Source organism: Oncorhynchus mykiss, chromosome 9, assembly GCF_013265735.2.
Source record: "Oncorhynchus mykiss isolate Arlee chromosome 9, USDA_OmykA_1.1, whole genome shotgun sequence".
Lineage (NCBI taxonomy): Eukaryota > Metazoa > Chordata > Actinopteri > Salmoniformes > Salmonidae > Oncorhynchus > Oncorhynchus mykiss.
Window position 1 is genome coordinate 51,802,737 of NC_048573.1, and position 17,695 is coordinate 51,820,431.

At 43.4% G+C, this 17,695-nt stretch overlaps 1 protein-coding gene across 13 annotated transcripts in view; it reads right to left on the reverse strand.

The window, feature by feature from the left end:
• The window catches only part of kif1b (kinesin family member 1B), a 105,557-nt gene that overhangs the window by 53,881 nt on the left and 33,981 nt on the right, over positions 1-17,695 (reverse strand). For 4 of the 13 annotated variants that reach the window (XM_036988275.1, XM_036988267.1, XM_036988274.1 and 1 more), the window contains exons 3-14: positions 12,974-13,050; positions 12,481-12,660; positions 10,323-10,388; positions 9,573-9,751; positions 7,198-7,309; positions 6,700-6,777; positions 6,377-6,442; positions 6,230-6,247; positions 4,624-4,699; positions 4,004-4,082; positions 3,501-3,643; positions 2,510-2,551 (exon numbers count right to left, since the gene is read on the reverse strand). In XM_036988275.1, coding sequence (XP_036844170.1) covers positions 2,510-2,551; positions 3,501-3,643; positions 4,004-4,082; positions 4,624-4,699; positions 6,230-6,247; positions 6,377-6,442; positions 6,700-6,777; positions 7,198-7,309; positions 9,573-9,751; positions 10,323-10,388; positions 12,481-12,660; positions 12,974-13,050 — 1,116 coding nt within the window. The remainder of the gene's footprint in view (positions 1-2,509; positions 2,552-3,500; positions 3,644-4,003; positions 4,083-4,623; positions 4,700-6,229; positions 6,248-6,376; positions 6,443-6,699; positions 6,778-7,197; positions 7,310-9,572; positions 9,752-10,322; positions 10,389-12,480; positions 12,661-12,973; positions 13,051-17,695) is intronic. The other 9 variants (XM_036988272.1, XM_036988270.1, XM_036988269.1 and 6 more) reach the window with 3 other exon arrangements.

Genomic DNA, 17,695 nt, shown 5'->3' on the forward strand with positions numbered 1-17,695 from the left:
CAACTTCAATCAGTGACAGATAACTAAGTAGGATATGTCAATGGTAATGTATTGCACCTAAACAGAAACTTTGTTTCTTTACCTCAAAATATATACTGGTGTGAAAACTGCTAACATGTACCAACTGGAGGAGGAGGGGGGTTATAGGCAGCCAGAGGGCCAGGGAGGAGGAGGGGGGTTATAGGCAGCCAGAGGGCCAGGGAGGAGGGGGGCGGGATGACTGTTTGGAAGTGATATAGATGGAGACACATTCTGCCAAAGTTCAGACTGCAGTGAGAGTCACTTCAACTTACCCCACAAACAAGAACAAGTGAAAACACACCCGCGCACGCACACACACACTGACAGACAGAGCCGTCTGTCTAAATGTCAGCCAGCTCCTCTCTACAAAATGGCCTCAAGGGCGTTTCAGGTGACTGCCCTCTAAACCTCACAGGAAGACAGGGTCTCTTATGACAGACTGAAACCTCCACATATTGACTAAAAATTGAATTTGAATGACAGGAAATGTGGTAAAAATACTTGGTAAAAATGGCCACCGAGCAGCAGCGCATTACCATCTATTTCGTTATGCTCCCATGCTGGCAATTTTTTGCAATGTCATAATGCAGATGGTACGGAGCACATACACTTCAATTTTTACCAGAGCGTATAATGGCCATGTGGAGTAGCCAAAGGACAGGAGAGGGGGAAAGGGTAAGGAGTTTGGGGAATACAGCTAAAATAAAGCATATGCTCGCTACAAGAGGACTGAATTCCTTCGAAACACAGCAAACGTCTAGATAACACACATCTAATCAGCTACATAGAAATGAGAGCATGCACCTTTCCTCCTGTAGCTCAAAGCTTCAATTTGAGAACTTAGTAGCATTCTAATGTCTTGAACATTGTCACCTGCAATGGATAATTAGTAAAACAACAAGCTTCATCGGCAAAAAAAAAAAAAGAGGTTTTCAAAGATGGGTTAAGGACCCAAATGGTAAGTAATGATGTGGGTGGGGGGAAAAGACAGACAAGTTATTAAGATGGCATTAGAAGTTAAAGCACAATATTGTATATTGTCTAGTGCCTTGGTTGGGATATACAACACATGACCAAAAGTATGTGGACACCTGCTCGTCAAACATCTCATTCCAAAATCATGGACATTAATATGGAGTTGGTCCCCCTTTTGCTTCTATAACAGCCTCCACTGTTCTGGGAAGGCTTTCCACTATATGTTGGAACATTGCTGCTATAACAGCCTCCACTCTACTGGGAAGGCTTTCCACTAGATGTTGGAACATTGCTGCAGGGACTTGCTTCCATTGAGCCACAAGAGCATTAGTGAGGTTAGGCACTGGCTCGCAGTCGGTGTTCCAATCAGTGGAGGCTGCTGAGGGGAGGATGGCTCATAATAATGGCTGGAATGTTTGTTTTTTTAAAAACCTTTATTTAACTAGGCAAGTCAATTAAGAAAACATGTTTTTTTTCAATGATGGCCTAGGAACAGTGGGTTAACTGCCTTCAGGGGCAGAATGACAGATTTTTACCTCGTCACCTGGGGGATTCAATCTTGCAACATTTCGGTTACTGGTCCAACGCTCTAACCACTAGGCTACCTGCACCCATTGAATGAAGTCAATGGAATGGTATCAAACACGTCAAATACATGGTTTCCATGTGTTTGACACTATTCCATTGACTCCATTCCACCCATTATTATGAGCCGTCTTCCCCTTAGCAGCCTCCACTGGTTCCAATTCATCCTGAAGGTGTTCGATGGGGTTGAGGTCAGGGCTCTGTGCAGGCCAGTCAAGCTCTTCTACACCGATCTTGACAAACTTGAGGGCATTGTCATGCTGAAACTGGAAAGGGCATTCCCCAAACTTTTGCCACAAAGTCGGAAGCAGAGAATTGTCTAGAATGTCATTGTATGCTGTAGCGTTAAGATTTCCCTACACTGGAACTAAAGTGCCAAGCCTGAACCATTAAAAACAGCCCCAGACAATTATTCCTCCTCTACCAAACGTCACAGTTGGCACTATGCATTGGAGCTTTACACCACTCCAGCCGACGCTTGGCATTGCGCATGGTGATCTTATGACAGTGCCATGTTGAAAGTCACTGAGCTCTTCAGTACGGGCCATTCTACTACCAATGTCTGTCAGCGACAGGTGTGGCTGAAATATCCAAATTCACAAATTTGAAGGGGTGTCCACATACTTGTGTGTGTATTTGGATTTGAGCCTGCTAATAATTCTGCCTCACCCCCATCATTCAAAACAAATAGCAAGCGCAAAAGCATGCTAACCTAGTGGCATTCTAACCCGTCCCAAATAGCATGTAATCAAAACCCTTGCAAGTCTGAGAATCCACACTAATTAGGCTTATCTTTTGCATTTACATGCAAAACCAGGAGGGTTGTTTTCAGGAAAAGGGTGGGTGCAACAGCAATGGTTAGCTATCAGTAGCAAAAGGGGCGAGAGCGAGTGAGGGCGAGAGTGAACCCCCCCACAAATATACACACATTTGCTTCCACTTCCAGGGCAATCATCACCCATAGGCTCAACTGAGGGGCAGCAGGAAGAAGATAAGGATCAGAGGTGAGACTAGTAGACAAAGTTAACTGGGAGGCAAAGATGAAAGACATTTCTGACTGGGCAGAAGGAAAGGGGACTGCTTGATGAGGATGAGATGACATGCCATTGAACATGCAGTAGACATTAAAACGGTGGATTATTCATTGTCACACATTAATGAGATTACATGTTATGTTTCTACCCTCTCTCTATACATGTATGTGTAGCTATTGTAATATGAACATAAACCATTGCCATTAACTACCATCTAAGATACATATATTGGGGATTTAGCGTGTACCAATCAACAGTCTATTTTTTTAAAGTTATTTTATTTAACCTTTATTTTAGAACAAATTCTTATTTATAATGACGGCCTACACCGGCCATACCCGGACGCCACTCGGGAGCCTAAAATGTATGTTTTTGAATGTCTTAACTTCAAGAAATCAATTTCTAACATATATTGTGTGCTTATTTTTTTGCGAAACAATAATCATGCCTCGTCATATTAGAGATAAAACAATGACACGACAGGTACGATTTCAATGTCGTGCTACATCTAGTTTGGCATGTAGAGAACAGGCAGTAGTGTACAGGTAACACAACAGACACAAAGAAGATGAATTAGAGAAAGGAGATCAGAGTGAAGAAGAGAGAGAGAGAGGGGATGTTGCCAGCTTGTGTTGGCCCACCGAGAACAAGACTACATCCCAATAGTCTCTCCTTCCTTCTGAAGTGTGCATTCGCTCACTACTCCCCACACATTATAAAGCATTTGACTGGTCTAGAAAGACTTTCCATATATCATTTCCTTTCAAATCCATGAAGGGAAGTGAACAAGTGCACACTTCGGGAGAAAAGAGATTTCGAGCAACCTAAGAAGGCCGAAATGTAGACTTTGTGACTGAAGGTGGCATTGTGATGTGGCACACTCACTGTCCAGGATGTCTCCCAGGCCCTGGGCGCGGAGCAGGTCCTTCAGCCGTGTCACCTCGTCCTTCAGCTCGCGCACAAGCTTGTTGTTGGGGTCCTCGTTGATGACGGCATTGCACTTGATCTGCTTGGCCCGGTCAGCGTAGCTAGCAAAGGAAGTAAGCAAAACACATTTACTACAAATCATATTGACGTGGAATTGGGCTTGTTCGTCATTGCAGCTGATGTTGAAGGCAACTGCCAACTGACTGACCTACAAATCACTTGCCTCATAAATAACTATTCATTACTATGTAGATCAGTCAGACACTATTTAACCACAATGCATTACAGATAGCCAACTCAAATACGCTCATTGTCTCCTGAAAAATCTGACTTAAGACAATGATTATAATAACTACTAATGTATTTAGCCCCACCAAATCTCACTCTGCATTGCACAAACCATACAGTAAAATAACTTAACTATATTTCATTTTGTGTTGATTCAAAGAGGTGAGCCCTACCGAAGTGTGCTGAGTGTTTCATCATAGTTGATATCTGCAGGACTGAGAGCGGCTACCATGGCTGTTCTGGAGTTTCCACCTGAGTGAGTGAGAGAAAGAGATTGGAACAAATGAATTCCCTTGTCACAAATTGGGTACAAAATCATTTACATGACAAGGTGCATACAAGGTAATTCCCGTGAAAGCATCAAAAAAGCTTAACTCTGCTTTGGGATAGCTTAACTCTACAGTGTTATTGTGGATATGGATACTCATTGCTATACAGTTTATTCTTAGACTGAGCTGATACATTGGAAATGTGCTCCCAATGACAGGTGAATGTGCTTTTTGGATACACACACACACACACACACACACACACACACACACACACACACACACACACACACACACAATGAGACTTCTAATTGTCTACCCATGTTGAAATACAGTTTGCAGTTAAAAAAAGAAAGAAAAAGGCGTAGAGTAATATTTTGTCATCATGTTACAGTATACACAGGTTTTCATCTTGACTGACAGGCACATGCCATTCACTTAATGGTATACATACATTACGGTCACTAGATTATATGTATTTCTCATATAATGCAGTTCAACAGTTGGCATTTATCTATTCTTACCTAGGTTCTCCCTAAGCAGCCATGTCAGAACTGAGTCTCTGTACGGGATAAAGTCAGTCTTCTTCTTCTTCTTGCTCTGTGTCAAACAAAACCAATGTTAGAGGGCGATGAACAAACAAATGGATGGATGTTAGTTTCCCAATGTAAGATGGAAAGAGTGATGGAGGAGAGGCTGAAGGGAGAGTCTACTGTAAAATGGCAGCATCGTCACACTAAGTGCATTAGCGGTGGTGAAGAAGGAATAGAAGCCTGATTTCTGATGATTTTGTTCCAGTGCAAAGATTGTGTAGGTTCCTCCAAAAAGTAAAATAAAATAGTATCCGTCAGACGCGCTGAATAAAATGGGTTTAGACTTTACTGTGAAATGTTTGCTTACGAGCTCTTCACAACGACATACAGCTAAAAGTAGTAACACAAGAGGAATAAAATACACATTAATGGAGCTTATATACAGGGAGTACCAGGACCAGACCACTGTGCAGGGGTACGAGGTAGATATGTACATGAAGGCTGGGTAAAGCGACTAGGCATCAGGGGAATCACTGAGTGTACAAAACATTAAGAACACCTGCTCGTTCCATGACAGGCTGACCAGGTGAATCCAGGTGAAAGCTATGATCCCTTATTGATATCACTTCAATCAGTGTAGATGAAGGTGAGGAAACAGGATAAAGAAGGATTTTTAAGCCTCGAGACAATTGAGCAATGGATTGTGTATGTGTGCCATTCAGAGGGTGAACGGGCAAGACAAAATATTTAGGTGCCTTTGAACGGGGTCTGGTAGTAGGTGCCAGGCGCACCGATTAGTGTCAAGAAACGCAACGCTGCTGGGTTTTTCACGCTCAACAGTTTTCCATGTGTATCAAGAATGGTCCATCACCCAAAAGACATCAAGTCAACTTGACAACTGTGGGAAGCATTTGTGTCAACATCAGCCAGCATCTCTGTGGAATTCTTTCAGCAGCTTGTAGAGTCCATTCCCCAATGAATTGGTTTAGAATTGAGGTGGTTCTGAGAGCAAAAGGGGGAGGGGGGTGCAACTCAATATTAGGAAGGTGTTCCTAATGTTTTGTACACTCAGTGTATCGTTAGAGTAAAATAACAAAGAGAAGCAGCAGAATATGATGAGTGTGAAAATACATGTGTGTGTTGTGTTGGTATGTGTGTGTTGTGTGCGTATGTGTGTGTTGTGTTGGTATGTGTGTGTTGTGTTGGTATGTGTGTGTTGTGTGCGTATGTGTGTGTTGTGTGCGTATGTGTGTGTTGTGTGCGTATGTGTGTGTTGTGTGCGTATGTGTGTGTTGTGTGCGTATGTGTGTGTCTGGCGTGTGTATGTGAAAGTGTGTGTGTGTGTGTGTGTTGTGTGAGTGTCAGTGTAGTGTGTGAGTGTGTATACATAGTCTTGTGAGTGGGCATAGAGTCAGTGCAAGATGGGGTCCATGCAGATAGTCCGAGTCCATTGCAGATAAAATAAAGGTGATGAGTCAATGGCGAAAAAGGGTCAGGTGACAAAACGACACCTTAGCACTGAGACAAAATATTGCCATAACCCATCTCTTTTTGGAGGGATCAGTGGTTTGAAATGACTGAACACACAAAGGGTTACCTTGCTGGTAGTGTAATCCTGGGTATGCAAGTAACACCAGGGGAAGAGGGAAAGAACAGAAGAGCAGACCAAGTTACAACATGCCTTCCTCGTGAGTAAGAGGATGACAGAGGGAGAGCGAGATAGAGAGAGACAGACAGTACTCACCACCTCAGCCAGGGCAGAGATGACCTTCCCTAATGTGGTCAGAGATTTGTTGATGTTGGCTCCCTCCTAATAAAGACAAGCCACATAGCAAATATCAATTTAATTAGACCCTTAAATACATAGCTACTTGGTGTATTTGTGGTATGTTGCTTAAGAGTGGCCTACATCCATAATAATAATAATAACAACATTTTGCAGATGCTTTCATCCAATGCGACTTAGTCATGCATGCATGTTTTTATATGGGTGGCGGGGATCGAATTCACAATTCTGACGTTGCAAGTGCCATTCTCTACCAACTGAGCCACAAGGGTCCTTCCTACCTTTAGCCTGGTGCCTTTGGCTCCAGTAGAGTCAGCTCGCTCACTTCCTGCCAAGTCCACCAGACTGATTTTGCTGACCTGGAACGGGTTAGATGGGAACGATTAGTTTAGGACTAACACACACACACCATCAGAAACAATATATCCATTGCCTAACGTAATTATTTTATTTAATTACATTCAAAATAAACAGTAGGAAAAATAATATCCTAATCATGGAAATTGCAGGTATAGCTAAATAGTTTACCCAATACAACTAGTTCATAACAAACTCCATACACGAATACAATATTAATAACCAAAACAGTTGCAATTCTAAACCAATTAATACCTAAACATATACTGTTGTCAAGTCAACTGAAGAGCGACTTCCACACAGAAATCTGATAGTATCACACTACAATAGACATTGTGTGTATACTGACAGTGGCTCCTTTGTATCTCCCTCATAATCACAGGAAATGTGGGGAGGTCAATTTGGGATCCCATTCCTCTCACCTTTTCTGTGGAGAGGTCTGTCTCACTGTCGTACTTCCTCTGTGTGAAGACGATGGTGAAGACAGCGTGGGATCTGCTGCTGGTCTCGTTCATGTTGGTGGCTGCCACCGTCCTGTAACAGAGTTGACATCAGTTGAATCAAATGGAAAGATGTGAAACCCGTCGTACTGTTATCTAAAGTCTATTGAAATGGTTTGAATGTTGATGTAAGACGTATATGGGCACGTGTTGTGCCCGGTATTGAGTGTTCAGAGTATTGTTCTTCAAGGAAAGACTTTTGTACAATACATTCAGTACTTCTGCATTTCTCATAATTACAATAAAATATCAAAAACATCATTAATACAGTATTTAAGAAAATCCCTGGTCAAGACATTTTCAATACCATACCAAGCTTTAAAGCTGTTAACACACACACACACACACACACACGGCTTGGGCAGTATACCGTATATCGGGTATTAGGAAATGGCCACGGGATGGTTTTTGAATACCGTCGAAACAATTAGACTTTTTTCAATAAATGTTCATATTTGTAACTACTTTAAGTAAATAACTGCAGTCAACTTATTAGGAGATAAAGCAGGTTGCATTCTTCATGAAACTTACCATAGTTACCCAGAACAGTTGAGCCAGTCAAGCGCTTGTAAATAGCACAACCGGAGAAAGTAGGAGCAGGTGAGTCCAGCTGTGTATTGACAAGGGACGCACGCGTTTTATATTGAAAGTCAAGTGTTTTTTTGCTCAGAGGCGTACTAAAGTTTTCCTTCACAGAAAATACATTAGCGCAACACATTCGGCAGAAAATACCTTCATTTTAATCAGATGACAACAGAAGTCGAACGCTATATTTGGTTGGCAGCTAAACAAATAAATGAGCTTACAATTAAAAAGCAAGGTCTTTTTTGCATGGCCATCATATTCCAAAAGAGTATCATAGGAAATGTAGACGGCTACATTCTTTCTAATGTTTGGCTTAAAGTTAATCTTGCACTTTACCCGTGAATAGTAGGCTAAACCGAAAAGTACCAGAGAAAAGTAGCTACACATCAGTCAGAGTGCTGTCTGCTAATAGAATGCCCGTTCGTGAATTCCAATCTGAGTGGAGAAGTGCAACTGAAGCATAAAATTAGTCTAATGCCGAGCAGAAATTACAATAAGAAGCATTTTAGATTTGCGTTTACAAAAAGCAGCAAGACATACGTGCTAGTTATCTAAGTGGCTGAATTAATAAGGTGACGGGGCATCATATAGTGTTAGCTTTCTGCCATGTTTGAGAAATCTGTACAGCTACCCCTGTGATCTTGATTTCCTTGTGTTTTTTTCCTCTTCATTCTCCTCCCCCCCTCTTCTCCAAGCAGAGCAGGCAGGCCCGTTGCACTAACGACTCCAGACTCCACACAGACACAGCTTGTACACATGCTGCTCCATAGCCAGTACTGTTCTTTCTTCAGACAACAATGGGTCACAAAACTTGTTCATTTGCACAATGTCTCTCGTTCACATTCCCTTGTAAATGTCCAAACAAAAAATATTCAGTAGCTCCCACACACAAATGCGTTTAACTTTATGATCTGGATTGCCTGTCTTCGCAATTTGATTTTCTTTTGCGCTTGTTAGCATATCTAGCTAGCAGCCTACATTGAATTCACTATTACCTGTGCTCATATTGCTAGCATTCTGGTGATAGACGCCCAATGGGCTATTTTGCAATTTTTGGTGCCCCCTTGGGTACTAAGCCGGTAATACTGTCAATCACAGGATGAGAGAAGAATGGTATGATGATATGAAAATCTGGATACCACCCAACCCTAACAAACATGTGGGATATACACTAAGGAGATATGGGCTTTACAACCCACGTTCCAGACAAAAGCTCTCCGAGTCAATAGCAGAAAATTAAAGCAAGGTTCACTTCCACACGAGAATGCACACTCCCGTGACACACACGCATGCGCAGCCAAGAAGGTAGGCACGTGTACACACACACACTCCCACTCTCTGTCCCAAAAGAAGAGATACCTGCCTGAGAGTTTGGGAACAGTGACCAAGCTACTGCTTTAACAACAATCCAGTCAACCACATGGACTCCACTACTACTCCGCTTAAAACAGGATAATAAACTCACTGAAAAGTATGACTTTAAGCAAATCCATTTTTAAGAACGGTTTGTTATTTGATTCTTAAATTTTATAATAATTTGTGTGCATTTATGTCCAACAACCTCCCTCCCCACGCACTCCTCTGTGCATCCCTAATTACACCCTATTCCCCATTTAGGGCCCATAGGGCTCTGGTCAAAAGTAGTGCACTACATAGGGAATAGGGTGCCAATTGAGATAAAGCCCCTGGGTAGGTCTCGTCTTGACGCTGACCTGGCCTTGTTGCCGGCGTCCATGAGGTCGTTGATGTCGTTGTAGGAGGTGACTGCCAGCTTGGACAAGTCCTCCACGTAGGGCCCCAGCAGGGGGTGCTCTCGCACACGCAGGTTCCCTTTGTTCTTCGGGTTGAGCAAGTCCCGCACCCGCTCGCAGTAGATCTCCATGTAGCTGACCTAGAAGTGATTGCATTACAGATTGAGTATCTATTGGCCATGGCCGACTAAAGCTACAGTGAAGCCTTGACATCAGTAACATACAGCAACGCTACGGGATGAAGTTTCCACTACATACAGATCCAGGATCAACTCCCCCAATCCTAAACTCACCCCAGATCAACATCTAGGGGCAACTTTACCATAATCATATATGACAGTCAAGAAGAGGTTTTTCAATCAGTAGTAATGCCATTTATAGTGTTGGAATGCTACTTTTTGTACTGCAGAAGTCACAGTATTCACTCAATATGGATCACTTGGTGTTCCATTTCAAAGACTTGAATTTGCTTAAGCATTGAGTACACGGAAGATTGAGCTAATATGCGTAGCTAGTAAAGCATTGCTAGGGAAACCACTATATTTGAGGTTGCTCTGGATATAAGAGCAAGGTAGTCACTGCAGGGCTACGATTTGGGAGGGTAGGCCTACATCAGAAAGAGGAGTGAGGAGGGGCTGAGGTAAGGGGAGAAGGAAAATAAATGTTCGGGGGGGGGGGGGGATTTAGCCCCTAATGCTGTCTGGGACTCACCTCCACTGAGAATGAGATCTCGTCTTTGTTGTTGTCATTGATTTTCTCAAAGAGTTCTTCACAGAGCTAAGAGGCAGAGGAAGAAATGTGTTATTGCCATTTAGGAGCATTTAAAAAAGGAAGGCAGATCGATAGATAGATAACACAAATAGCTTGACGGTTAGATGCCAAAACCAGGGGAGAAATGTCTTAATGCAGTAAGTGCTGCCGGCAGAGAGGTGGAATGCATACAAGAGGTTGGTAATGAGAGAACCGGTTGCTTGTTTGTGAGCCAAAGCACTTCCAATCTCTTTGGGATGGGCGAAACTGAATACTCAGGTATCCAAATCAATGTGAATGGTCAGCATGAAACTTCCAAATATGGTTGAAATAAAATGGGACAATACAAATACAACATTTAGAAACTAAACATGACAATTAGAAAAATAAGCCAAAGAGTTTTTTGAGCGAGAATAAAGACAACTTTCATGTAGTAGGACATGTATAAAAGCAACAGATATCAATAATAAGAAGAGTCTAGAAGCATCTTATATGGTGAGCTACCGAGTGGCTAGGACAGGCAAGCCCCATACTATTGTGGAGGACTTAATTCTTCAGACTACCGCGGATATGGCTGGGACAATGCTGGGGGAAAAGGCCCCAAAAATTATACACACTACGCCTCCATCAAACAACACTGTTTCACGATGCATCAGTGACATGGCAGGAGATGTTTTGAAACAATTACTGCTGAAGACGTTTTGGACGCCACAGTGAAGGTGGTTAACTTTGTTAAAGCAAGGCCCCTGAACTCTCGTGCAGACGACCATGTAACGCTTTTACAACATACAGAGGTGCGCTGGTTATCAAGGGGCAACGTATTGAGAATTATTATTATTTTCTTAATTGAGAGACGAGCCTAAAGTTCTCTTTACTGACCATAATTTTCACTTGTCTGACCGCTTGCATGATGACGAGTTTCTCACACGACTGGCGGTCTGGTCTGGGTGATGTTTTATCTCACCTGAATGATCTGAATCTAGGATTACAGGGACTCTCCGCGACTATATTCAATGTACGCAACAAAATTAAGGCTATGATTAAGAAGCTGGAGCTCTTTTCTGTCTGCGTTAACAAGGACAACACACAGGTCTTTCCATCATTGTATGATTTTTTTTTGTGCAAATTAACTCAAGCTTACGAACTATGTCAAATGTGATATAGCGAAGCACCTGAGTGAGACGGGTGCACAATTATGCAGGTACTTTCCAGAAACAGACGACACAAACAACTGTATTTGTTATCTCTTTCATGCCTGCCTCCAGTCCACTTACCGATATCTGAACAAGAGAACCTCATCGAAATGGCAACAAGCGGTTCTGTGAAAATGTAATTTAAATCAGAAGCCCCTGCCGGATTTCTGGGATAGGGCTGCGCTCAGAGGATCCTGCCTTGGCAAAACGCGCTGTTAAGACACTGATGCCCTTTGCATCCACGTACCTATGTGAGAGTGGATTCTCGGCCCTCACTAGCATAAAAACTAAAATTATTTAAGACTGAGACTCTCTCCAATACAACCCAACATTGTAGAGTTATGTGCATCCTTCAAGCACACCCTTCTCATTAACCTGTGGTAAGTTAATCACCATTTTTGATGAACAAATAAGATTGTATGTATGTAAGACAGCTAAATAAAGAGAAAGATTATTGATTATTATTTGTACCCTGTTCCTATAAGAGCTCTTTGTCACTTCCCACGAGGCTGGTTGTGACAAAAACTCACTCATTCTTATGTTTAATAAATGTATTGTATAGTGTGTGTGTGTGTGTGTGTGTGTGTGTGTGTGTGGCAGGCTTAAAATGATGGCAAAAAACAACATTTGAGAGTGCGCTAACCCTAGTGCTAGAGGGGGTACGCAGCTGGAGGTTGAATGTTTGAAGGGGTACGGGACTATAAAAAGTTTGGGAACCACTGATCCAGCCTGAAGAACACAAATGTAACAGAATACATGTAATTTGTTTTTAGACATTTCTTGAATCTGTTCTATGGCACCCACAATGGTAGTCTGTGATCAAGGAGGCAACTGCGCTCAAGTGAAAATGTTATTGGAACATTGAACTTTCCACAGTTATTCAAGTGAGCTAAGGAGGATGGATATTTGAGGAGAGAGGAGCATACCAGGGGAATGATTCCCTCCTGTCCTTCCTCCTGCCTGCCCATCATTGTGTAGGACTTGCCAGCTCCGGTCTGGCCGTAGGCAAAGATGCAGACATTGTAGCCATCAAAGGCATGCTGCAGCATCTCCTTGCCAAGGTCATTGTACACAAGGCTCTGTGAGGCAAAGGTGGGGTCCTCTGGCTGTAAGAGAAAGAGAAACCTAATATATGTACTTTAGCAGACACTTTCATCTAAAGGGACTTATAGTCATGCATACATTATTTTAATTTGGGTTGCCCCAGCAGGAATAGAACCCACAACCCTTGGTGTTGCAAGTGCCATGCTCTACCAACTGAGGACCACACTTAAATGCATGTTGATGTCGAACTACAGTACAGTTCATGGTGTGTTTCAATTCAACAGTATGCCATTCGGCTTAGGAAATGTGTCAATTTGGCAGCCATTTGAGGCCATGGATAAGAGCAGCACAAAGGCAAGAGGAAAGCAAACTCACCGTAGTGTGGGACCAGTAGGAGTGGTCAAAGCTGAAGGACTTTGCTGGGTCCTTTGGGTTTTTGGGGTTGGATATAACTGTTGGGGAGGAGAAAAAAACATTAAATCACAAGGCTGATAACTTTTACTGTGTAAGAGTGTGATAAGTTTGACCACATCCAATGTATTGTATTTGAACTTCAAGTTCAAAAGTATTGCATGCACGATGGAGGGTTTGGGCTATTTCAACTATTTGGAGTTTACTGTATTTGTAAAAATAATGCATTTTTGTTGCCTTGGAATAAATACTGTCTACACTCAGAGACATACAAGCAGGACAGTTATATTTTTATAAAGTATGTAATAGACACAAAATACTAGCATTTCTGTAATAAATCTTTACCCCTTTACAAAATAACACCTTCAAATAATCCAAATGAGATATCGGCAAATAAAATAAAATCAAAATATGGTAGATATCTACTGCAAGACATGTGCAACTATATTTGCCTATTTCTTTGTGGTTGAGATATCATGCATCTGTAAAGTTCCTGTTAATGAATCAGCGCAGATACTAATACTAAAACATGTTTGCATACAGTGGGAATGGCAATACAGTAACATGCTCTGTCTCTACACATCACAGCAAAGCTAGCAATGTGTTTCGCTAATCCGTCACATGACGTGTCAATGTATACGGGATGACAATGATGACAACATTTCTCCTCTGCCCAGCCTAGCTGGCATGTCAAGCACGCCTGCTAGGCTGCCTCCCAAATGGTATGCTATTCCCTACATAGTCCACTGCCTTTGACCAGGCACCATAGGTCTGGTGAAAAGTAGTGCACTATGTAGGGAATAGGATGCCATTTGGGAAGCACTCCTAGTCCCACCAGTACAGACATTCAAGCTTTCCACACCAACAGAAAGCTAAGCCCCTCGCAGAGGGGAGGGAGGAGAGTAGAGTGGGGAGTCCCAGAGGAATATACTATAGATGGTATTTGAAGATATTAGCGACCCAGTTGTTGCTTGAAGTCCCTTGACAGATTGTGCGCAAATTGGCCGGACTTCGGGCCAATCCAGGGGATTTAGCTGAGGCTAGCCAGACAACGCATACCTCCGTTGTCCAAGTGGTGGGTCAGGGAGGGCAGGGGATTGGAGGGCAGGGCAAACGGAAAAATGGATACTGACTAATGTGACGAGTGCGCTCGGGGCCTAGCAACGAACCAAATAGAGTGGCAACAGCAACCGACGCCAGCAGGCCAGATGACTGGGGGAAAAACCCAGCTAGCTATATTGAAGGATCACATCATTCCAAAGACAGTTTGTGATCCAAATAGCAGCCTACTCCCTATATAGTGCACTACCTTTGACCAGAGCCCAGTCGTTGTTAGAATACAGTAATGAGGTCCAGTGTTCATAGTCAATGGTCCAATTAAAGCTGGGTATAGCTACTTCAGACAAGGGTACTTAAGAGGCCTCTGCACACTGAGAAATCCCCTGCAGTATGTGTGTGTGTTCAGTGTGTTTGCTCAGTGTGTGTGTGCGCACATATATGTGTGTGTGTGTGTGTGTAGAGAAGATGGTGGTGCACTGATCAATAATGCAGTGATCTGGAGGAGGGAGGAGATTGCATATCATGTCACATGGCGACAGAAGGTCAGTGTGTCTCCTCAGAAGAGAGAGAGGCAAACTCCAACTTTTCATAGTCAACGAGCATACCTTGCTTGATTTAGGCCTCCGTAGCCTATATTAGACTCTTAAGGGCCGTACCAAAATCATGCAGGTAAGAGTTTAATTCTATCCTCGCTAATCATCTAGGTCACAGGTCCCCTTTCTTTTTGGGCACTGAGGAGAGGGGGCTAAATTAAGCCCAATCTCACCTTTGACCTGAATCCAATGGGAAACCGGAGCCCAGAGGGAGGAAATTGAAATGTACAGGATTTACGTTACAGATACCCCTTATTACCCCTTTCCTGGAACAACCCACATGGGCTATTAATGAGGGGGACTGCAGACGCTCTGTTCCAATGCCACGCCGCCCACTCAGCAGTAAAAACAGGCTGATGATGGCTGGATCCCAAATGGTACCCTATTCCCTTTATAGTGCACTACTTTTGACCAGGGCTCATAGGGAATATGGTGCCATTTGGACACAGATGAGTCTGGGCCAGGAGAGGCTCCCAGCTCCAGGTTCGGGCATGAGGACAGTGACAAGCGCTAGCCAAGGCTAGCCAATGCTCACTCTCACATCTGTTCCTGGTCTAGCGTACAGCATGTAGCCTTACTGGGGCACAGGGCGCCACTCCAACGAGTCAAAAGACTGAGGGCTTCGTCCCTTTTAGTTTTATTACACCCGTCTGGGTGCACGTCATTAAATTCTATTCCAGTTGGCTGTCAAGGAGAAGAGATGAGGAAAGTTGGGTATTATTGTGGGGAGCTATCATCATAGGGACTGGGACACACTAGACCAGTATCCCAGACACAGATTATATACCTCATCTTGGACTAAAAAGGACTTTCAATGGGATTCTCCACTTAGCAAGTGAGCATGCTTCTTAGTCCTGGACTAGGCTTAATCTGTGTCCTAGAAAGCAGCCCACAGAATCTGTGGCTAAGACAGGCCTGGCTGACCTTCCGCGTCAGTGAGGAAGATGGCTCACTCACTACAGCCTGCATTAGAGGAGGGAACGCATGTTCTTTTATTTCCTCTTGGAGGCGATTCATGCTCACGACGCACCCTGCCACAGCGCCTCTGCCCACTCCCTCCCTCCCTCCCTCTCCCCATCCCTGCCCCTCTCTCGCAGTAGAACATAGTTCCCTCGTATCCATCTGGCCTTACCCATGCGTCACTCCAATAGGGACACAATTTCAAAAAAGAAAAAGGAGGGAGACAAGTCTGTTGAAAGAGGAACAACTTCACAAGCATACTGAGATGGGAACCTGTTGACTGTTTCAACTGTCAGAAAGTACTCATCAATATAGACAGCAGAGGTAGCCTATAAGTCTTCCCCAGTTCTGGTGAGCAACTACAACTACACACATGTAACTTTAAATCATAATTCTTCACTATATGCGCTTTCCTTTGGGGGTGGGGCTAAGGTGACATCATCCATGTGAAGCTGGCAGCAGGACACGGACTCTATATTGAGAAAAACATTTAAATAATGATCCACACTTCTCAACTACTTCGGATTAATGTTTCTTTAATTTTATTTCACCTTTATTTAGCCAGGTAGGTTAGTTGAGAACAAGTTCTCATTTGCAACTGGAACCTGGCCAAGATAAAGCATAACAATTCGACACATACAACAGAGTTACACATGGAATTAACAAAACACAGTCAATAATACAGTAGAACAAAAGAAAACAAAAAATCTATATACAGTGAGTGCAAATGAGGTAAGGGAGTTAAGGCAATAAATAGGCCATGGTGGCGAAGTAATTACAATATAGCATTTAAACACTGGAATTGTAGATGTGCAGAAGATGAATGTGAAAGTAGAGATACTGGGGTCGAAGTCGAGGTTCGGTAGGATGGTCAGTTTTACGAGGGGATGTTTGGCAGCATGAGTGAAGGATGCTTTGTTGCGGTTTAGGAAGCCGATTCTAGATTTAATTTTGGATTGGAGATGCTTAATGTGAGTCTGGAAGGAGAGTTTACAGTCTAGCCAGACACCTAGGTATTTGTAGTTGTCCACGTATTCTAAGTCAGAGCCATCCAGAGTAGTGATGCTGGACGAGCCGGGCAGGTGCGGGCAGCGACCGATTGAAAAGCATGTATTTAGTTTTACTTGCATTTAAGAGCAGTTGGAGGCCACGGAAGGAGAGTTGTATGGCATTGAAGCTCGTCTGGAGGTTAGTTAACACAGTGTCGAAAAAAGGGCCAGATGGATACAGAATGGTGTCTTCTGCGTAGAGGTGGATCAAGGAATCACCCGCATCAAGAGTGACACCGTTGATATATACAAAGAAAAGAGTCGGCCCGAGAATTTAACCCTGTGGCACCCCCATAGAGTTTGCCAGAGGTCCGGACAACAGGCCCTCAGATTTGACACACTGAACTCTGAGAAGTAGTTGGTAAACCAGGCGAGGCAATCGTTTGAGAAACCAAGGCTGTGAAGTCTTCCAATAAGAATGTGGTGATTGACAGAGTCGAAAGCCTTGGCCAGGTCGATGAATACGGCTGCACAGTAACGTCTCTTATCGATGACGGTTATGATGTCGTTTAGGACCTTGAGCGCGGCTGAGGTGCACCCATGACCAGCTCTGAAACCAGATTGCATAGCGGAGAAGGTACGGTGGGATTCAAATTGGTCGGTAATATGTTTGTTAACTTGGCTTTCGAAGACCTTAGAAAGACAGGGTAGGATAGATATAGGTCTGTAGCAGTTTAGGTCTAGAGTGTCACCCCCTTTGAAGAGGGGGATGACTGCGGCAGCTTTCCAATCTTTGGAAATCTCAGACGACACGAAAGAGAGGTTGAACAGGCTAGTAATAGGGGTTGCAACAATTTCGGCATTTCATTTTAGAAAGAGAGGATCCAGATTGTCTAGCCCGGCTGATTTGCAGGAGTCCAGATTTTGCAGCTCTTTCAGAACATCAGCTGTCTGGATTTGGGTGAAGGAGAAATGGTGGGGGCTTTGGCGGGTTGCAGTGGAGGGTGCCGGGCAGTTGACCCGGGTAGTGGTAGCCAGGTGGAAAGCATGGCCAGCCGTAGAGAAATGCTTATTGAAATTCTCAA